At 31.1% G+C, this 24,364-nt stretch overlaps 1 protein-coding gene across 1 annotated transcript; it reads left to right on the top strand.

Moving 5' to 3' along the window:
* The first annotated feature begins 429 nt into the window (after window positions 1-429).
* LOC113509674 (protein takeout-like) lies at window positions 430-24,364 on the top strand. Its single transcript, XM_026893066.3, has 5 exons — window positions 430-689; window positions 12,939-13,158; window positions 17,623-17,753; window positions 18,462-18,617; window positions 23,156-24,364. The coding sequence occupies exons 1-5, from the start codon at window positions 608-610 to the stop codon at window positions 23,320-23,322; spliced, it is 756 nt and encodes a 251-aa protein (XP_026748867.1). The 5' UTR covers window positions 430-607; the 3' UTR covers window positions 23,323-24,364.

A 24,364-nucleotide genomic window follows, 5' to 3' on the forward strand; every position in this document is an offset into this window, starting at 1 on the left:
AGTGTATTTACAATTGCCAGCTTATAATAAATGAAATATATATAGCAAGCTTTATAGGTACATTATCCAGTCAAACCAAACAGTGGGGAGAGTATTCTTAGTGATGTAGTATTTTAGTTCTACTGCTAGCAGTACTCCCAGAGCGAATTCTAGATTTTCTCCTCTGAAAGTCAGGGTTAACTCCGGGTGAATTCATCACTATGGGTTAACTTATTTAATTTTATTATTTCTCACCTATCAACATTCAGTGATAACTCATCAGTTTGTATAGTCAAATTCTATTTTATATTTATCCCTTCCAAAAAATTAAAACAAACATCTTCAGAATAAGTACGCGGAATGCATGTGCCGATACGATAAAACTTCAATGCGGACCTTTATATAGAACGGATTAGCGTTCAGCGTTGCGTGAAAAGCAGGCTTCACATTGGCAAAGAGCTAGCCGAATTTATGCAACCGAAAATGAGAAAGAACTCGTTTCAATTTACATAAGAAGTAGCCCCGCGTGGTTCGAGGGTCACTCGTCAGTGTGTCTGTAGGTTTCGATACGGGCGCCGTTGGTTGTGTTTTGTTACTTCAACAGATCGCCGGTGTGTACGATATCAATATGTGTGAGCGATATGTTTTTGTTGTCGTACTACTAGCGGTAGTGACATCTTTCGTCAGCGATTGCAGCGCTAAAATTGCACGTGAGTTTTATGTTACAATTTCGAATTTTATTATTTCCGTTCCTTTTTAAAGTGAAAAATATCGAGTGATTTTAAGAATAAATATTTTATGTTTGTTTTTGATACAAATGTTGAAATTTATTTTTTAATTATGAATTATAACAAATATTGTGCTTGTGAAACACAACATTGAAATGTTTTACGACATCGATTGCAATGTGGAGAAGTAAAATACCAATATAAGCGTTTTACAATGATTTTGAAATAGTACCGGTTATAGACCGAGGCGATTGAAGTTACTCAGTTAAATATACATATGAATTTTACAACATAATACTATTCTTCACAACTACATATAACATGAATTAGTAGACCTGATAAAAGAAAAATATTTAAGTAACAAAGAAAGAAAATGTAAAGGTAATGTTTATTAGAAATCTTCTAATATATCGACTATAAACTATTTATATATAGTAAATAGATAACAAATAAGTATTTTTAATTTGTTAAAGAAAATAATTTAACATGTAAGCTGCAGCAGTGCAAAGGGATGAAAAAGGCTTAGAAAAAAATGTTTTAGACAATGCACAGTAGATTTTTGTCCAAATAACAGATATCTAAGAATTAGCTAAATATACAAGCATTATCACAAGTAGATATCGATTTTAATAAATATATATATATATATATATAAATATATATTATATATATATATATATATATATATATATATATATATATATATATATATATATATATATATATATTTATTAAAATATATATATATGTATAATATATATAATACATATAATCATATCACTAAATAAATAAAAATAAAGAGCAAATCTAGCAAATGCTTCAAATATTATGAGTTACAAAAGGGGGAGAAGTAAAGGACGTATAGCCTGTTTGAACAGAACTGAATAAAAATGTAAACAAAGGCATAATTAACGAAGCCATAAAATACGAGTAGTCTTTTTTTTTATACAACTTAAAATGGCAAACTAGCTGACGGCCCACCTGATGGAAAGTGGTAACCGTCGCCTATAGACATGAGCAGTACCATGGACATAACAGAGTATACTGTTTCGCCCATGATACTGCTGCTTATGTTTAATAGTAATGAAACAATTTGAAAATCGATTGATTGTCTGAATATTTCGATTTATTACTAATTTCGAGAGTTTAGTTCATAATTTAATTAAAACTCGATTAACTTTTCATTAATATCGACTGAAAGAGAATAAGCGTAAGAGTTTGGTAATTAATTCTCTCGGCTCCTCGAATGACAAAAAATAAATATAGGTATCAAACACTGCTATTATAATTATGGAGTTCGCTATGGCATATTTATTTTCTGAAACATCTCAACAAAACTGCTGTAATAATTTTAACACCTATGCCTATATACATGAGTATATTTAGCAACCCAAATGACTAAGATCAATGTTAAACTGACAAACTCAAATATGAAATCTTGATTATTATCATCAAATGACAAGTTTTATCAATTCATCATAATTATTGTTATGAAATCATCTATTTGATAACAGTTATGCTCTTTAAGCAAAATTGTTGAGATAATAAAGATAATAAAATAACTCTCTAATCGTTTTACTAGAAATATTTATTATTAAAATAAAACCAAATTATTTTAATGAAACATAGCTGTAGAAAGAAATAAATTTAATTTTTCAGATAGTCCTAAGAATAATTACTTATAATATTAGTATATTATAAATTAAAAGAATTTGACTGTGTAATATATGTGATGCCAAAACATCAACAATATAAATCTGACATATCAAAACTGACAATATATTTATATTTAGTACAATACTTAAACTATATATAACGTATTTGCTAGAGGGGGCTTTTGTATAAAAGTCATCTGCTTGGGTACTTCTGTCCCATTCCTGTTTTTTGCCGAAAACACAGTTGTGTTTACATGACTGTGTTTTAATTTGAAGTGTAGAATATAGCAATGAGATTGCAGCGTACAGAAGCATAACACCTTAGGCCTCAGAAATGGTAATGCATGAAAGGTATTATGTGTGACACAGTATACCCTCTTTTCATGGTATTAGTTCATGTTTATCGGCAACGGTTACCACTTTCCTTCAGGTGTGCTTGTTTGCAATTATAAGTTGCATAAAAAAAAACTTGAATGGAAGTTTGGTCTGAATTAAATGGCGTCATAGTATTAAAATATATATTATAACACTCTCGTACGTAACATTAACAATTAGTGTAATCAAGTATTATATTATTTTTAGTAATAGTAATAATTAATATTAAAATATTTTTAACTATCCACTGTTGAACATAGGCATTCCCTTATTGGAGGGTTTTGCCAGTAGTTACCATGCTTAGCAGGCAGGTTGGCAACCGCAGTTTTTTTAAATAGGTGAAAACAGAATGGTAACCCCGCCTGCGCTATCGGTATATGCTAGTGGGACACCAGTGATAGAATGATAGGTAAGGATGAAGGCAGGTCAGTTGGCCTATCGTGAAGAATTCCATAATAATTAACCACAATGGTTTCCAGGGGGAACCGCGTGTAGGTCGATCTGATGGGGTATATTGCTAGTAATGTGACAATGTGACTACTAGAACCAATTCTGACAATCCATACCCCTCCACCTGGCAACCGCAGTTTTTTTTTTGAGGGGTGAAAATGGAATGGTAACCCTGCCTGCGCTAACGGGATACGCTGGCGAAGTGAAGGGTGATCGATGAGAATGAAAACAGGCCAGTTAGCCCATCATGATGAATTCATCAGGAATTAACCATGATAGTTTCCAGGGGGAACCACGAGGAGGTCGACCTGGTTGGGTATATTGCTAGCAATGGAATTTTTAGTCTCAATTACTAACAATCCTTTTCCCCCCGGCAACCGCAGTTAGGCTTTGATAATTGGACGTTGCTGTCCATTCCTCGAACATTAAATTTTCTTAGTCACCTCTAACGATACCCACGGGAAAAGAAGAGGTAGTTATTCTATACAAGGGCAAAACAGTAGAATTTTAATTATACAGAAAATTTGATAGTGTGCAATTTTTGTCATTATTATCTTGTTATTTTTTTTTATTGCTATACAGTTTTATTAAATTCTATTTACCATCACGAAGACACGTAAGAACACGTAATGTACGTACCTATAATAGAATTATGTGTTATACATATTGCAATGACAATAAAATTGTACACCTATTTACATTATTTTCTACGTAATATGTATTGCATGTCTCTATGTACTCGTATGTTATTTAAGTATCTATAACAATTTTGTATTTATTTTTTTATGTCAACATACTTCAACACACCACACATAATTATAATTGTGAAAGAGATTTTTCTATCGGTAAACTTACTACTTAACCGTGTCCTTGAGAATGGACACTTTTTTAAATGAACTATTGAACAATTTTTTCTGCGATCCGATTGCACTAGTAATAATGAGGTCATTGTCATACGAGAGTTGTGAATTAATACCATGGTAATTCAATTTAATCGGGGGGAAAGGGATTGTAAGCGATGGAGTTTGACAGCCCCATTGCTAGCAATATGCCTTATTAGGTCGACCTCCACGTGGTTCCCCCTGGAAACCATCGTGAACAATTCTTGTTGAATTCGTCACGATGGGCTAACTGACCTGCTTTATACTCATCTATCATCCTTCACTGGTGCCCCGCCGGTGTATATCAGTAGCGCGGGTGGGATTACCATTCCATTATCATCCATTAAAAAAAAATCCAATTTAATCTGTAATTCTACAATATTTGTAGGTATTTAATTTTCAATATGTGTGAAGACATGATGAGGACGCATTAGATCAACATCACCACTAGTATTTTAGTGACAGTTCTCTACTGAATATAAATAAAGACCGATAATAAAAGTGACCGATATAATTCACAAGATCTACAAACTGAAGTGATAGTAAAGTTTCACGTCATCGTCATGACGTTATCAACATCATTATATCTTTTTTTATGGATGATAATGGAATGGTAACCCCGATTGCGCTATCGGTATACACTAGCGGGGTACCAGTGAGAGATGATAGGTGAGGATGAAACGGCAGATCAGTTAGCCCAACGTGATGAATACATTTGGAATTCAGCACAATGGTTTCCAGGGGGGACCACGTGGAGGTCAACCTGATAGAGTATATTGCTAACAATGGGGCTGATAGTCCGCATTAATAACAATTCCTTTCACCTCTCATCATCATATCAGCCCTTAACTGTCCACTACTGAAATATAAACCTCCCCCGAAAGGGGGGAGGGTTACCAATAGTTGCTATGCTTAGGAGGCGGGTTGGCAACCAAACTTAGGCTTTGATGATGTTTTAAAAGGTATGAGGCAAACTTTGATTATTAAATTACCTCAGTTGCCTCTTACAGTACCCACAGGAATAGAAGGTGCCCATTCCATGCTGGTACCATACAACGAATATATACTAATGCGCTGTTGATATTTCTATAAATAATATAAATAAATACAGTTTCACCTCGTAACTTGAAATAATGAATAACTTTAGAGAAGGAAGGTTCTTAAACTCGTACGGGTAAACGGTTTTAAGACATCACACCGCGACCTCAAATGTGTTGCAAGCACTCAGTGAATGAGGGTGGGTCAAGATCGTTCCTAATAGCAGTGACGGGAGAGGCTTATCTTCTTTATTAAATTTATACACTCTAGCTATATATACTCTAGCTCTGCCCGGCGACTCCGTCTGCGTGGACGTTCGATAAGGGTGTAATTATTTAAAAATTGTAAAATATCTCTGAGATAATGCATATTATTTCAATTAATTTTTATATTTGTGAACCGATTGGAATTTAACACTAACTTAGAGAATGCCACATTACATCAGTCAGCTATGAAAACCGCATTTACATCGGTTATGCGTTCACAAACGCACAGACAAATCGACAAAATGCTAAAAACTATTTATTTGGCCTCAATAACATACGTACAATTTCTATAAATATATATATTTTTTATAATATATTTCATATACAGACATGGGTTGTTTACGATTTTATTATATGCAGATAAATATTGGATATAATTACTAGGTACTTTAAGAGTATAGGAACTAATGGACGCATTACACAGCGCCATCTAGTCTCAAATTAAGCAAGACATATTTTATGAGTACACCAGCTGAGACGCTTATATATTATTAATAAACGCATACAGTAGAATCTCGATTATCCGTACATCGATTATCCGTATATTCGATTATCCGGTATTGTGTATTAATTGGGTAAATAGGTATTATCTTTATAGCTCGAAATTTTTTATATTATATTGCCTAAATGACGTATATATACCCCTTTACATTATAAAAAAATATTAAAATTAAATTATTGTTTGATTTGGCTTTGAAATCAATTATCCGGATTTTTGATTATACGGAATAACCCAGATTTTATTTAATTCGGATAATCGAGATTATACTGTACATACAATACTCATAGCGGAAAAGGACTGTTAGTATAGGGAACTAGTAGCTCCATTACTAGCAATGTACCCCATAAGGTCGACCTCTACGCGATTTCCTCTGTAAACCATCGTAGTTACATCTTGTGGAATTCGTCACGATGGGTCAACTGACCTGCTTTCATCGTCACGTATCACCCCTCACTGGTGTTTTGCCAGCGTATATCGATAGAGCGGGCAGGGTTGCCATTGCATTATTATTAATTTACAAAACTACTCAATAATATGGTAAGTAAGATATAAGTTTATAATACCTACAACGATCAGAAGGTTATAGCAGAAAGTTAATGTTTTGTTTAGTTTGACAATATAAACAAAATGAACTTTAATGGTCAAACCAAAATGTTTAAAGACTAGTTTTTTTAATCCACCTATCACACTAAAACCCACCATTTTATGACTGACTTTATTACAATACAAAAGACCTTTAAGAGTATGAATCACAAGCTGTTATTTCACTTTTGCTTCAGTAATGCTATTTTCCTCTACAGTTGAAGGTTAACTTGTTCTTAAAAACCTCTTTAACCCTCAAAATTCTCATTAACATTGCACGTGTTATTACACAGATGACTGTACTTCGGAGAATCAGATGTTTGACAATTCCGCAGGAACTAATATTGTAAAGCACATAGCGTTTAAGTAAGCAAGTCTCGTTTAAATATTTATATTTGTATATGATGGTCATACAGACTTAGACATTAATAATATTTTCAAAAGATTTTTCTAATAATTTCTTATACCTAATTGAAATATGTATGATATCATAAAGAGGAAAGATTTGTTTGTTTGTAATGGATATACTCAAAAACGACTGAACCAATTTTAAAAACTCTTTCACCTATAGAAAGCCACATTATCAACGAGTAATATAATATATTATTAATGAAAATTATATCTACCCGTGCAAAGCCTGGCCCGATCACTAGTATAATTTAAAAAGCATAAACAAATGATGTACAACATATCTACCTATTCGTCGTGTGGTTCCGGTACAGAATGGGCCACCTCTTCCTTTCCCGTTGGTGTCGTAAGCGGCATCTAAAGAAACTTAAGAGTCCTTCTCAAAACATCAATAAAGCCTAACTGCGGTTGCAAACCCTTCTGCCAAGAATGACAACCAATTTATTAGAGAGACCTATGTTCCACAGAGGACAGATAATGTCTGATATGTTAATGATGATGATGTCTACCTATTAATACAGAAATTTAGTGAACCAAAAATTAAAATAACAGAAATGTTGAACCATATATGCTAACCACTGGAGTGATAGTACAACAGGCTCCTATATTAACAGCTGAACACTGCACTGCACTGCACTCTGCACTCTGATAGCAAGAGAGGCTCAAAATTTTTTGTCATTTATCAATCCATGTATCTTTAGGAAAAATATTAAATTTTACTATTATATCAAACGATTGCTTGATCATAATGATTTCTGCCTATTCCACTCTGTTTAATGTATAATTTTCTATGTCAAGTGCATTAATAAGTCATATACACACAATTTTTGTCTCACTATAAAGTTCTTTTTTATACAACTTACAATGGCAAACAAGCTGACGGCCCACCTGATGGACAGTGGTACCATGGACATAACATAAGTTGTTTTGTAAACGTACAGTCTGCATCAGAAATAAATGGATATCAAATTGTAAACACTGATGCGTAAATAAGTAGCATAGCAAGTAAATAAAATTTGTGGCAAAATTGGATTAATATCATATGAAGTCAAAATTAGTTAAATGTTAGTTAAAGAATATATGTAAACTAAAATATATATAAGGCTTTTGAAAATGTTAACGTATTTATCGAGTTTTGATATTGAACGTTCTTGTGTAAATGAAGTCCCACATGTCACGTGAGTGCTAATCTAATTTGCTGCGTGTACAATTGTGCATGGATGATTATTTGCGGTAATCAGGGTGCATACGGTCTGTGTATGAAATCGGTAAATACATAGGTACGTTCTAAGCTCTTTATAATAGGGACATTTTATTAAAATTGTAATTTTGACTTGTCGGTATTTACAACTACGGTATAACTCCTTTGACATGAGAACAAAGGTTTTGTAAAAGTTGTATAATGGATGAACATTTTTTTTTTGTAGTTAATGTTTTTTTAATTACCTTCCCTTTTTGAAATATTATATGTAAAATGAAAAACAATATCCTGAATAAAATAAATATTTAAAAAAAATAGACAAATAGATTCCATTGTTTAGAATGTTTCTTCTATTTAATCAGACGCTAAGATATAACAGACAAACACACTTTTATATTTTTATATAGTTATTAGTAAGGATAATATTTAAACAATTTACGATCGAAAAAAAAATGTTAAATTATTTTTCACTTTGATGCTAATAAATATGACCTACTGCGTAAAATATCGCAATAATGTATGAACAGATATCCTATTACATCCTGTCAACAACACTTAATAAAAAGAAACTCCATATTTATTATGTATCCCGTAAGTCGTTTTACTAAAATTACATACTTAAATTATTACTTTTGACCTAAAAAACGTATATAATGTTCAAATAAAAGTACACATATTCTGAGCGTTATTTTGTCACGATATTATCAGCTTGAAGAACATGATTGACATCATAAATTTAAGAATTTTCCCGTAACCTTTATATTCACATTATGTTGTGGAAAATCCAAATAATCTAACATGAAAACTCGTGTGGGCCATATTATTAATATGCTATTTTTAGAGATTTAACCGAGTAAGAAATGATACTGAAAATCAATTTCAATTAATAACTAATTTTTGCACAAAGATTGTAACAAAACTAGTTATTTTGAGTTAAAAACTAAACTACTGAACCGATTTTGATAAAATTTCTTCAGTTTTTTTATAATTTGGAAAAACTTACAGAATTTTTTATATCTTGAAAAAATTCCAAATCTGTTTATAAATGACGAAGTTATAAGATAACTAACATGTAAATATACAATACCTACAAATAGAGAAACTTTTACTTTTTTTTTAAGTTAGTTGAAAATAGAGAGTTGTTCCCAGTATAAAGAGATAGGAATATAATAATAAGACAATAATTTTAGCATACTCGCATATGGAATATTATTCTTACACCTGGATTAGAGCACCATAATACAAGTACAGTTCCTTTCATTTAGACTGCATTCACCGGTCATCAACTGTTATATGTTGCATTTACATACTTGTTTTACTTTTTTATGCATAAAATAGAATGGTGCACTCACCTATAGTAAGGGTATACAATGAAGTGACGAAAATGTGTCAGTTGACCCATCGTAATGAATTTAAGAAGAATTGACCAGGAAGATTTCCAGGGAGGGTACTGCGTAGAAGTCAACCAGATAAGGTATAATATTCCTTCTACATTCCCTGTTTGAATGTATTATGGAGAAGTTTGTAGTATTTTATAGGGTTGATCTTCAGCATGTTTTCATTGAATCTATAACAAAAGCACGTTACAAAAGGGGCCTGATAAATTCATCAGGAATCAACTACGATCGTTTTTAAAATTCGCTTTACATAAAGGACGACTTGTCCCTATTGCTACTAAACCAAGCTCTGTTGCTAGCTACGGAGCTGTTAAACGCTATTACTGGTCCTTTTATTAGGTACTTACATTTATATACACCTTGAATACTAAGATCAGAAAGTTAACTATAAACGTATTAAGATAAAGATTTTGAAAGTCATAATAGTTTAAAGACAACAATAAATTTCGACTTAGTATGAAAACTAACGCAACAACCAAAAGTACTAACAAAGTACGTCACTTTTGTGAGATATAAATATTTCTTTCTTTCTCTCTTTGCCGTATGTTCCCAGTATAGAATTGGCCACACTTTCCTTTCCCGTGGGTATTGTAAAAGGCGACTAAGGGAACTTACTGGTCACGGAATGGGCAGTAGCGTTCCTTTTAATACATCACCAAAGTTTAATTGCAATTGTCAACCCGCCTGCCAAGCGTGGCAACTACTGGCAAAACCTAGGGCCTATGTTCAGTAAAGGTAATATAGAAAGTAATAAATAAATATATCATCATAACGGCTGATATGGTGATATATTTTGCTAGGAGGACACTCACTTCAAAGATTTTTTGACTGACTGACGGCCCACCTGATGGAAAGTGGTAACCGTCGCCTATAAACATGATCAGTACCATGGACATAACAGAGTATACTGTTTCGCCCATGATACCCCCCATGCGTTGCCATTCTTGAGGACTCAGGTGTTATTCCTCTGTACCCCTGTAAATTTACGCCATATCCCACCCTTCAAACCGAAACTCAGCCATGCAAACATAACTGCTTCACGGTAGAAACACGAATGGGACAGAGGTGCTCTAGCAAACGACTTTTGTACAAAGTCTCCGTCTGGTAATTTGCTAATAAAATCGTTTTGAACATGTGTTTACACATGTTAAATTACGTAATAGCGTGATTCAAGGATGATTATGCTTACAATTACAATATTTTGCGTGCATCTAAATAAACGATATAATCTGAAGTTATTTCTTAAAGGGCCTAACTAAATTACAATCAGTTGAGTTAAGACCATTAAGAAGTCTTTATTTTGGCTGTGTTTGGGTTTGAAGGGTGGAAGATAGCTGTGAATTTACAGGGTACAGAGGATAACACCTGAGTCCTCAGGAATGTCAATGTATAGGAGTTATCATGGGTGAAACAGTATACTCTGTTATGTCTATGGTACTGCTCATGTCTATAAGCGACGGTTATCTCTTTACATAAAGTGGGCCGTCAGCTTGTTTGCCATTTTAAGTTATATAAAAAATAGCAACGAGGGTGATGATGACCTAACTTCATTCACATCGTTTTAACCTCCGCTGGTGATCTACTATTTGGTATAGTCAAACACATCATTTCATTAAATAAAAATACTCGTAGAAACAAGTAAAATTATTGTCCTAAAGGTAAAAAAACTGTAAAAAATGTCATATTATTCTATATTGCTAGGTAACAGTATTCAGCTTATTAAAAAAATATCCGCAAATGTTTTTATTCTTTAATATAATATTTTTCATAGAACGTTGGCTTATTCCACGATCATATAATTTTAATAAAGAAAAATATTACAAAACGGTTTTGGTTTTCTTTAGAATTCAATATTTTAACTTGATTAATATTTGTTAAAAGAAAAATTATGGGAACAATTAATTCTCTCTCGTTTATTCATTAGTGAGGGTTCTGAGCCTCAAATTTTTAAAAAGAATACTAGCTTTTCGCATATATCGTACGAATAGATTACAGAAGTAGAAAAAATAATGAAACAAATTACTTGTATATGGTGTATCAAGATAAAACTACACCAGTTTTTAAGTTACACCTTCAGGAATACAACTATGAAAACTGTATTCGCATTAATGCTGTAGTTTTTACATGATTCCGGAACAAACAGACAGACAGATTTTAAAAAATTATTGTTTTGACTTCTTTTTGCTCATATCAAGACCCCTAATTTTTTCTTAAATATGTCTTATGTACAGACATCATCTAGTTATACTTTTCTTATTGAAGACTCCCTACACTATAGTATTATTAAGATAAATATACATTGGCGACAAAATCGTATGACATCGTGCTATAGTAAATTTGGAAAACCATCCATTAATTAATTTTCTAAAAAGCTTAGTCTAAAATTGGTAATAAAAATTTTTGACGTTTCATAATAAAAATAAATTATACTAAATAAAACTTGAACTACGATCACATTGCAGTCCAAAGTGTTTATACATTTATTTATAATCTTCTTTGCATTCGACTTAATTAAACTTTAGTGTGAAATCATCAAATGATAGTTAAACACAATTAATTTGTATAGAACGTAAAACGTTCTGGTGTTTATATCTGTTTAAACATTTGCACATGTTCTCTAGGTTAATTAATGTTAGTTTAAGCAAAATGGCTGGTTTCTTGACATTATTGAGGATGATCTTAATGATATTTCATTATAATAATTATTTATGAGAAAAGATCAAAGCCTTTCTAAGTAATTGTTCGTCTTTACTAATATTACTTCTGATGAACTTCGCTCCTGATACTATGCTAAATATTATAAATTTAATGTGAAAGCGAGTCAATTTAGTTATTTGTTACAGATGTAATTTGATAATTTAAAAGTTCAACCAATCGTAATGTACCAAACATTATATGTAGTATTTGGAACGGCAAAGGACATAGGTTTTTTATATTAAACAGTTTATATATATAACATAAATTATATAACAAGTATATAAATACTTATTATATCCTAGTTATGAAAATGAATTCTCAAACTATAGAATTACTAGAAAATAAATAATAATATTTATATAACTGAACAATGGAAATTGAATAAACTTAAATAAAATATTAAACCTTAAACTGTTTTGGACTTAATGCATATAATAATATGCATTCAGTCATCCTTACTTATATGTACTCGTATTATAAATATGAAATTGAGTTTACTTGTTTGTTTAATTTTTACCTTATAGCGCCTTAACAGCTAAACCAATCACTATGAAATTTAGTATATACTATATGGGATGGAGCAGGATATAGGTTACTTTTTATCCCAGTCAGTTATCCTGGTTACGCGAACAAAGTCGCGGAAATGTATATTATTTATTTTTTATTAATATTTCTTTATATATTAAACATGGCTGTCCAATTGCTTGGTCCATGTAAATGAATAGATTTTTATTATTGTTAAAATAAATATTTATTATTTTTTTATTTTACTGTTACAGCTGACTTCATCCACCCCTGCAACAGTACGGAGCCGGCTTGCCTCATTAAAGCAACTATAGATGCGATTCCTGGATTCGCCAAGGGCTTGCCATCGCTCGGTGTACCTTCTTTAGACCCCTTTGTCATTGATGAGTTACCGATACAGCTGCCTGGCATCAAGGTTACGTTCTACGAAGGCAAAGTCACCGGATTGAAAAAGTGTGAAGTGCTTAACGTCGAGTAAGTTACTGTTTGAATAATTCTTACTACTGTTATTTTTAAGATATTATCATGAATATCAGCCGTCAAGTAAAAAGTGAAGAATCGCATATAGTAGAAGGTATTGTGCGAGGACTATTTCCAGCAATAAATTTATATAGGCCGATAAGCATGAATCATCGAATGATTGTGATTTCTAACTCTCCAATATTTGGAAACATTCTTAAAATTAAATTAATATAAGTAACAGCAATAGGTCCGCTTCCTGACATTGAATTCAAATATGCTCAAAAATTGAACAAAAATGGCGTGAATTTACTGGGTACAGAGGAATAACATCTGAGTCCTCAGGAATGGCAACGTACGGGGGGTATCATGGGCGAAACAGTATACTCTGTTATGTCCATGGTACTGCTCATGTCTATAGGCGATGGTTACCATTTTCCATCAGGTAAGCCGTCAGCTTGTTTGCCATTCTAAGTTGTATAAAAAAAAAAATTACCATACAAGGTATTACAGTTATCACATTTTTTTATATCTTACGAATCAACGTCGGCAATGAAGAAGAAGATATGTAGGTACTATTTAGGTGCAAAGTTTTTTTCATCGCATTAAATCTCGATTGCGTATTTAAAATACCTTATGAATCTTCTATTTAATCATAGTTATAGACTAACAGATTCTATCATTTTTGGACAACATGTACATTTTCCTGCTACGAATAAATTTAGTTTTTTTTTATTTATTTCTTTATACAATTTAGAATGACAAACAAGCTGACGGCCCACCTGATGGAAAGTGGTAACCGTCGCCTATAACTTAGACGTAGACTTGAGCAATACCATGGATATAACAGAGTATACTGTTTCGCCCATGATACACCCCATGCGTTGCAATTCCTGAGGACTCAGGTGTTATTCCTCTGTACCCTGTAAATTCACGCCATATCCCACCTTCTAAACCGAAACACAGTCAAGCAAACACAACTGCTTTACGGTTGAAACACGAATGGGACAGAGGTACCCAAGCAAACGATTTTTGTACCAGTCTCTCTCTGGTAATTTAAAGAAATACGAAGATAAATTAAATAATTGAATATTTGGAAATATTTAATTCACGCATATATAGCAATCACTACTTTGGAACGCACGATGCGTAGAAGATTAGTCTTAATTGTTTTAATTGAGTAACCAGCCATTTATTACCTGAGAATATGTTTCTAAGTAATCCTTGGTCTTAATGGCCCTTTAACGTTTCAGTATATTTTTTTATTACACTAAGAACGGCAAACTAGCTGACGCCCACGGTGACGGTTTACCAGAATGCATATAACCAAAGTTGGATAAATGTCTTTTTACAAGTATAAGAAAATTTGGAGTTGCACTTTACATATACATCATACATACAATATTTGCAGTATGGTCCCAGCATAAAATGGGCCACCACTTCCTTTCCCGTGGGTGTCATAAAAGGTGACTAAGGGAACTTAATGTTCAAGAAATAGGAATCAACACCCCTAAAACATCATTCAATCCTAATTGTGATTGTCAATCCGCTTGTCAAGCGTGGTAACTACTGCCCATCATGACGAATTCAATAGAAATTGATCATAATTTCCAGAGAGAACCGCGTGGAGGTCTACCTGATATATTGCAAACAATGTGTCTATTAAATCTCATTACTAACAATCCCTTTCACTCCACCTTAAAAGATATACAAGCAGTGCCCTAATTTTATTTATAAATGGCTTTTACTCACACCTTTGCCCGCGTGGTATGTATATGTTCACTAACCGGGATAAAGAGTAACCTATGTCCTTCTTCTCTTCATATAGTACGTGTATATCACTTACATCATTTTTAAAATAATACAAACGAACAAACACACATTCACATTTATAATATTAGTAAAGATACGAGTTTTACTAAATAAAATTGTAATTAAAATTAAATTTTTCCTGGGAAAAATTGAGAATCCTTAAAAAGGATTCTCAAGAGTATTTTCCTAGATATAAATTTTACTTATTCTTATATCTATAGGGATGAAATGTTTCCTTTTCTATGTTAATTTATTGATCGAAAATTTTTATTATGTTCATTAACGTAGACATCGAAAGTCATATAAATGTCTATATAAAAAATTTAACACGTAAACCTATTAGATAGTAACGTGTACTGATAATACAGACTTGAAATTATACTGTATACATATAATATATAGTATAATCTAATGTAAACTTCTAAAATAAAACCGACCGTATATTTTAATTTAAAAAATATTTTTAAATATTATATTTATAGATACTAGCTACAGATCCCCGAGTAAAATACTAAAATAAAAGTATCACGAATGAATGATAGATAAAAATGCATTTATTATAAATAGAAATATTTTATAATTTACACAATAAATAAAAGTCCAAATTAATATTATACGTAGTAGATAAATTACATTAATAATTATTTTAAATAATAAAAACATTTTACAATAAACACAATAATATTAATTAATTTAATCAGTTCTGTGAGTATATTTCCGCTAAACGAAATGGTACGAGGACACGTCTTTGATACCAAAGATCTGATTATTACAAGAACCTTGCCGTATAGTAATAAGGCGTTTCTCACAATTATTTCCCAAGCAGACAGTTGTCGAAACCTTTTGTATGAGCTAACATAACTATATAATTCATACATAAGTATATCTCCAAGGGTAAAACGATTAGATATACAAAATTGCGCAAGTATAATAACTGTGTGATAGCATAAAATGTACTATAACAACTGTTTGGCACAATTATGTGTTTATGAGAAAGAATTACACCTTCGGTAACAAATAATAATAGAGAAACGCACAACGGTTTCATATACATATGACAAACATGGACTAGATATTTTCAACAGTCATTTACCAGTAATAAGTATTATAAGTATTTAGAATGTTAGATAGAAAAGAGACTTTATAATTTTAAAAGAAATTTGAAGTTAATAAATAATAAATTGTATAATTCTGTAATGCACATTGCATTGCATAGGAAATGATGATTTTAAAGGTATTTATTATAATTTTTTGAAGCAGTTGTGTTTGCATGGCTGTATTTTGGTTTGAAGAGTGGGATACGGTGTGAATTTACTGGGTACAGAGGAATAACACCTGAGTGCTCAGGAATGGCAACGCATGGGGCATATCATGGGCGAAACAGTATACTCTGTTATGTCCATGGTACTGCTCATGTCTATAGGCGACGGTTATCACTTTCCATCAGGTGGACTGTCAGCTTGTTTGCCATTCTAAGTTGTATAAAAAAAAAAAAATATCCGTTCCGACAAAAATTTATGAAGTAAATAAAAACAGTTTAGTTTCATACTTAGATATATATAGAATGGACACTATTCACAGGTTTCGGCATGACATACCTCCTGTTACGACTAACCCTGTATGTATAGTAAATAGTGTATTTCTACGAACTAAGCAAGGTAATAACCATCGCCTACAGTCATGAATATCACAAAATATACTGTGACGCCATGATACCCTTCATATGTTGCTATTATGAGTCTATCTATTTTAGCCCGGGTTAACCCATTGTTGGGTATAGGCCTCTCTATAATTCTGCCAAATAACTCGATCTTTCGCCACGTACATCCGGGTTTTGCCCACTGCTCTTCTTATATCATCGACCTAGCGCATGGGTTATCTCCCTAATTTCCTCCGGCTAATTCTTGTTCTCCATTCTGCAGTCTTACGGCTCTAACAACCTTTCTTACATCTGTTTTTTTTATGTATCTTAGAATAGCAAACAATTTAACGGCCCACCTGATGAAAAATGGTAACCGCCGCCTATAGACATGAGCATTTGTTTAAATAGCCTGCCTATATCCACTTCAACTTTTCGGATTTCTATTTTTGGAATGTAGTTAATGAGCGAGATAGCCAATATAACTCGTTTCTCCGCTCTTTGCACAACTTTGAGCTTCCACAGATGTTTTGAGTTGTAAAAGTGCAGGTCTCTGTTCCATAGAATTTATTTTTATTGTTAGGGTAGCAAACGAGCAAACGGTCCACCTAACGGAAAGCGGCTACCGTCACTCATGAACACTTGCAATACGAGAGAAGTTACTTGTGCGTTGCCGACTTTTTAAATGTTTGTAGGCACGTTTTTTGAAATTTACCATACTATATTATAAAGAAAAAATTAAAGGTGATAGCTAGTTCCACAGTCCTCAAAGTTATCACAGGAAGGATGCCTGCACTGCGTGTATGAACACGCATCTTTTAAGGAAGATTAGTGCTCGTTTGCCGAGCCGAATTATTCTCTCAATCTCCCTCATTTGTCCATATTCTTCGGGTGTAACATTTTGGCACAAATATGTATTAGTACTTTAATATAATTTCTTACAAATCAAAATACCGAGTAGAGTAGTAATAACGTATGATAAAATTCCAAGTAAACATGACCTTTCATATTTTCCTATTCAATTCCAGAGCCTACTTGGAGAAAAATGTATTTATATTGGAGGTACGTTGCAACATCACGATCAAAGGGAAATACACGGCTGTTGGTAGATTATTACTCTTCCCCATCAACGGTGAAGGAGACTGCAAAATTAAAATTGGTAAATGTTATCTGTAATAACTAAAAAAAATAAGTTCATTCATAATTTTTCACATAATCTCTCATAATCTCATTTTTCTTTAATTTGGTAAGATATATTTTCAGATTGATCTCATGGAAACGTCAAAGAAAATAAGTTCTAAATAACTGGTTGTGTCCACGAGATAAGTCTGTATCTTTCTATGCGGAACAAAATCGACTTGTTAAAATGCAATATTGCTTAAATTAATGGGTAAAAATTAAATGATAACGTCGCCTGCTTACTGGTTTACTCTGGTGAGACTCCAATAAATGACAATAGGTGAGGATGAAGTAAGGCTATTTGACTTATCAGGATACATTAAAAAAATTTAATGAACTCACAAAATATTTTACTAGCAACGGGGTGGATAGACCCAGTACCAACAATTCCCTCCATTCCAGTATTCCAAACATTAATGTCTTCATGTAGATGTAGATAACAATTTATTAATTATAATTTGTTATTAATTAAAATAATGTAATTAAATACAATTAACGCAGTAAAGAAAAAGATCCATTGATACTCGTAGCAAGCTATTATTTTTTAATATTTACTTAATTTTCTCTTAATTATTTATTTTTAAACATTCTTTTTCTATTTTATTCAAATGTATAAAAATATCAGTGTATGAATTTAGAACCTCACTCTTATACACTTTTTAGAACTGATATAAATATTTTGTTTCAGTAAATTCAATTATTAAGTTGAATATTAAGACGAAGTACTTTAAAGATACTGAGAATCGCGATCACTTCGGTATCAAGAGCTACAGGTATACCTTCGACTACGGGGAAAAAATAATCTACACCATCACCAATCTGTTCAAGGGCAACCCTGAATTAAGTAAGTATATTTTTTTATTATTATTACAGTAATCCACACTTCTGTGAAGTTATAAGTAATTATCATATTAAACTGTCTTTTATATAATTTACTGGGTACTGAGGAATAACACCTGAGTCCTCAGCAATGGCAATGCATGGGGGGAATCATGGGCGAAACAGTATACTCTATTGTATCCATGGTACTGCTCATGTCTATAGGCGACGGTTACCACTTTCCATCAGGTGGGCCGTCAGCTTGTTTGCCATTCTAAGTTGTATATATATATATATACATATATATATATATATATACACATATATATATACATATATATATATATATATATATATATATATATATATATATATATATATATATATATATATAATTATATATATAATTATAATATAATTGCAAAAATAATTATTTAATTTTTTTTCTATGTAAATATATATTAATTTCTCTCACAAAATAACAACATAATAAAAATTACAACTACACAGTTTACAAAATAGATTTATGATTGTCGAAACTACTGTATGTAAAAATGCGGGCGAATAGAGAATAACTTCTTTATATTATATAAAATTATATATTTATAATTATATATAATATATTATAATAAAATTTAATGTCCATTAACTCTTTAACGTAATATAATACTAATCCGTACAGGATTAGGATATTGCAATTGTTCGAGATAATTATTAATTACATACAATAAATCAATAAAAATATACTAAACAGTAAAGATCCAGTAATTTGTAGACAAAGAGGAATCGTATTAGTTGTCGTCCTTGTAGTCAACCGGCGTTCCATTGCAGTTGCAATCTCATCCCCATACTGGCAATAATGTCGTAACTTGATTAAACCTAATATAGGTGGCAATAACTGCTAGTATTGCATAAAATAAATCAATGTAGCTCCAAGTAAAGACGCGGAATTACCGTGCAGCTGAAGTATGTATTTAAAATACTAACCTTTACCTGCGACTTTGCATGTGTAACTAGGAAATATTAATTTACTGTAATAAAAAGTAGTAGCCGGTATCCTTCTCCATTCTAAATACTAGTTGTAAAACAAAATTTTATAATATTGAGCAAAATGTAACAAAGAAAAAACTCACTTTTACATTTAGAATATTAAAAAGAATAACAATTTTTGGTTTTATAGAAGTAAAATACTAAAACCACAGTATAATAGTAAGAACCACTTTAAAATTACTTACACTGTAACTGTAAACTATTTCAAAAATATAACACAAATATTTATTCATAAATGCGATCTATATAGGTAATCCGAAATTTTTAGGGTAATGTTATATTAACAATTTGGATACGCAAAAGCACTACAATATTTTCAGTTTTACGTTAATGTATTACTAAATATATTATTATTGTAATATATAACTCTCGCTGAACACCCCGTCAGGGACCTGGCAAAAGGATAAGTTTTAAACCTACGTCAAAGACCAAATTTCCGCTCCATGCAATAAATAAAAAATATATTTTCATTTTAAAATTAAGAGAATATTAGTAAATAAAAATTTTGTTAAGTCAGGTCAAGCCGAAAACTAGCTTATCGCGCCTTACGACAAAAATTACTCCAAGTACCTATCTAAACAATGTTTAACAAAAATCTGTCTAAATAATTACACATTGTTTAATTTATTTGTAATATTATGTGTCAAAATTTATAAACTGTTGTAATTATTTCTATTTCTTTTTCTAATAATATTTATTATTTTGAATGCTTTTTTTATTTTAAACTAGCTGTTGCCTGCGATTTCGTCCGAGTTTCTGTCGTTTTTCGTAAAATAAGTAGCCTATGTCCTTCCTCACGGTTTAGTGGTTTTGATGTAACAGACACATTTCACCTCACTGCTCTGCTCCTATTGATCGTAGCGTGATGAAAAGTATACTATAACCTGCCCAGGAGTATGAAGAATAATTATACCAAGTTTCGTTAAAATCTGTCGAGTAGTTTTTGTTTCTATAACGAACATACAGACAGACAGACAAAAATTTTACTGATTGCATTTTTGGAATCAGTATCGATCACTAATCACCCCCTGATAGTTATTTTGGAAATATATTTCATGTACAGAATTGACCTCTCTACAGATTTATTATAAGTATAGATAAGACAGACCTTCTTTAGACTGAAACAAATGCTTTTGTCATATCAAGTTTAAACATTTATTGAACACCCGTCTATTGCAAGTTTTACTTTTTTGTGGTAAGACAAACATTGTTAACGTAGTCAGTGGTCGTTATTATTCTTTTTCTTCGCGACATTGTCAATGGTGATAAAAGAGTTCTATAATTTTTTTATACAATTAAAAAAAAAATTTACTAAATTTATTGTCAAACAAATTCCAAATTTTCCATAAATTATCGACAGTTTCATAAATCAATACATTAGTTTTTTTTATTGTTATTTGTATGCTGTAAGTAATGTAAATAAATTATCTATCTATCTATCTACCTTTCAACTTCTTTACCCTGACTGGTCTGAAAGGAAACGTCAATCACAAGTAAAATACATAAAAATCTAATTTATTAGAAGCCACCTCACACTCACTCTCGAGATTTCTATTACAGTAAAACATTCTAGCCTGAAGTGGTTCTAGTTTATATATCACTTAGATAGTATAAAAAAAAACGTAAATACTGTTATTCTCAACGTATTTGTCAGACCTGTTTTTTCCAATATTTCAATACTAGAAGTAAATGTGAATATATATATTTATTTATTTAACTCTTTATTGCACCATAAATAAAAATATACAATGACAAGTGAATAATTCAAGTGAAATACAGTAACATAAATACAGATTGAAATATACACATAAAGGTACAAAAGAGGTATTATCGCTAGGGCAATTTCTTCTGGCCTTTGGTTAAAGGAGAACAGATAGAATATTATACTAATCATATGAGTAACTTGTAATAGTGACAGTCTTTAATTCTTTTTGTCAATAAAACAATTAAAATTATATTGTGTTTTTTACATTGGGCTAGCTATAACCTGTAACTCTGTCTACACGAATCAGTACATAAAATATCCTATGTGTAGTAATTAGGATATATCCTAACTTATATCCTACCCGCAATTTCGTTCAAATCTGTTCAACAGTTTTTGCGTAAAAGAGTAACAAATGTTCATCTATCCATCCATTAATTAATCTATCTATTCGTGCATCCAACCATCTTTCAAACTTCCGTATTTATTATATTAGTGAGTAATTATAAATATAATTGACATAATTATAAAACAATAGCAATACCGCATTTGAACAAAATTACTTTTTCATATGTAGGGTAGATAAAAATACATTTTTCCTCCAAAAAATATAAAAGTAACGACCTCTGTTATCAATATACATACATTGATAAAACGAAAACAATAACAAAATGTGTATATACTCGTAAAATGTCTCGTTGTCTAATTTAATTCATTCAATTCAATTAAATTGGTCTAATTTAACCATAAAAATACAGAATTAAACCCTCCTATTTGCTCTGTGAGGAACTTGGCGTTAACAATTAAACATAAAACTTGTCAAATAAGAATGACTAAATTATATTTGACACTTTTTCTACATGGCATTTATAAAACTAAATTGTTCAATAATTTAAAGCGTGAGGAATCCAAACATGTTTACGTTAGATGCTGCTGAGTGCATTTACCAAACGTCACGGTAACACTGACACGCATTTGAACCGGTTGTTGAATATAAACAGATTACATCAGAGCAAACATTATCTCGACTCGCGAGAAATAAGCTGTTGAAAATAGATTATACTTAATCAACAATACGACTAGATAAAATGTTTTAAATTATAATTAAATGTTACTTACTTATTTATAGTAATATTAAAATATCATTAAAATTTTGAAATTTCGTGGTTATTTTTCATATCACAAAGATGTCAAACAAGCATACAGCCTGTCTGATAGTAAACGATCACTGTAACGACCACTGAAAACGATAAAACGTTTTATATTTAAGAAATTACAACAAAAATTAGCTACGCTTAATGTAAATATTAATATGCTCCTTTTAATAGTTTAAAGTAATAAAGTAATAGAAATACAATTCTTTTTTTAATTTTTCAATCGACTTCAAAAAGAAAGATTCTCAATTTAAAAGTATTTTTATTACGTTTATACCTCATAACTCCGTCAGTTAAAAACTTATATGAAATTTATTTTTTATCTGAAAGAGTATGCTTACAGATTGACCCCATAGAAATAACCATAATCGGTTCAGAAATTTAACACTGATATCAAAATAACTGGTTTTTTTATGAAACAAAATTTTAATACTTATATTATGCAATTGCGAAAGACTAATAACTAACAGCTTATCGTTACTTATATACATAAATACCACCATAAATATTTTTAGGTCTAATCGACAGGGTGTATACTAATGGAGACTAATGTCTCCATTACTAACAATCCCTCTCCCTCCAAATATGTCAGTTGTCACACTGCAGTGTCAACACACTACGAAACATAATTTAACATTTCCAAATATATTTTTCTAGGTAACACTGTTCTGCAATTCCTGAATGAAAACTGGAGAGTTGTGACAGAAGAGTTCGGCAAACCGGTTGTGGACTACGCTCTCAACGTGACTGTTAGCACCGCTAAGAAGTTCTTCGACGCTGTACCATACGACGAATTACTCTATGTACCTATACCTAAATACTGATAAGTATTAAACACGTTGTTGAGAAATATTGAATAAGGATTAATAATTTAAATTAATTATGTCATTCAGATGCAACTTACAACTTTTCATTTGTTTAGTTATATGTAGACATTTTGTTTTATTGGTTACTCGGTTCAAAGCTTTAGAAGTGACTTTCGAAACTGGAAAACAAAAACAAAAGAAGTTTGGTAAAATTAATAATAATAATTAAATGTATAGGAATGTATGAACATAAAAATCGAACACAAGTAATTCCACAATTAAAATTATTTCACTGAGGGTTAAATAAAAATAATACTCAATTGGACAGGCATAGAAACAGTTTACTTTTTATTTTAAAGATATTTATTGAGCTGCTAATAAATTAAAAAACAATGTAAAATTATACTTTAAGTTTTAATAAAAATTAAATAAAGTTGATTCAAAATAGAAATACATAGAAAAATAAATAGTAAGATCAATGGTCAGATTAGTCTTGCTAGATATGTGGTTAAGAACTTTATCGCTAGATACACTACGATACACACATGAGAAAGAAAGAGATGGTGAATGTCGCTATTTCGTTTAAATTCATGCACGGGGTAGCGATATCGTGCCTATTAATTACGGGTCTTCTCGACTCTCCAGGTAGCAGGACTCAGGTGGGGACCTCACAGCAAGCCCGTTCTATTGACAAATGCAAATATAATTTCTATAGAGAGCACTGTTGAGCGAAACAAGTGCCAACTCTTAATTTGTTAGTGCAATAAATTAAACGCATCTATTTTTAATATCAAAATTATTTGTGAAATAATTCATATTAATGTACAATTTTTGTTAAAATAATTACTTATAGGTACGTAATGTATGAAAATTATACATATTAATTAAGTACCAATGAAAAATTTGTGATGAACAAGGTATTCTCTTATTTTTAGTTATACTATTAGAATGCTAGTTTAAATGTATTTTTAAAATAAATAAAATTAATATAGGTACTATTATGTGAAATTATTTTTTCTAAGTTTAAAATAATAATAAAATTATTAGAGTCAAAAATCTA

This window comes from Galleria mellonella, unplaced genomic scaffold, assembly GCF_026898425.1.
Source record: "Galleria mellonella isolate WM207_F2 unplaced genomic scaffold, CSIRO_AGI_GalMel_v1 utg57, whole genome shotgun sequence".
Taxonomy (NCBI): Eukaryota; Metazoa; Arthropoda; class Insecta; order Lepidoptera; family Pyralidae; genus Galleria; species Galleria mellonella.

Coding starts and splice junctions, on each gene's coding strand:
- LOC113509674 (XM_026893066.3), top strand. CDS start 608: ATGTGTGAGCGATATGTTTTTGTTGTCGTACTACTAGCGGTAGTGACA. Junction 13,159..17,622: donor TGTGAAGTGCTTAACGTCGA/GTAAGTTACTGT, acceptor ATTCAATTCCAG/AGCCTACTTGGAGAAAAATG. Junction 17,754..18,461: donor AGACTGCAAAATTAAAATTG/GTAAATGTTATC, acceptor ATTTTGTTTCAG/TAAATTCAATTATTAAGTTG.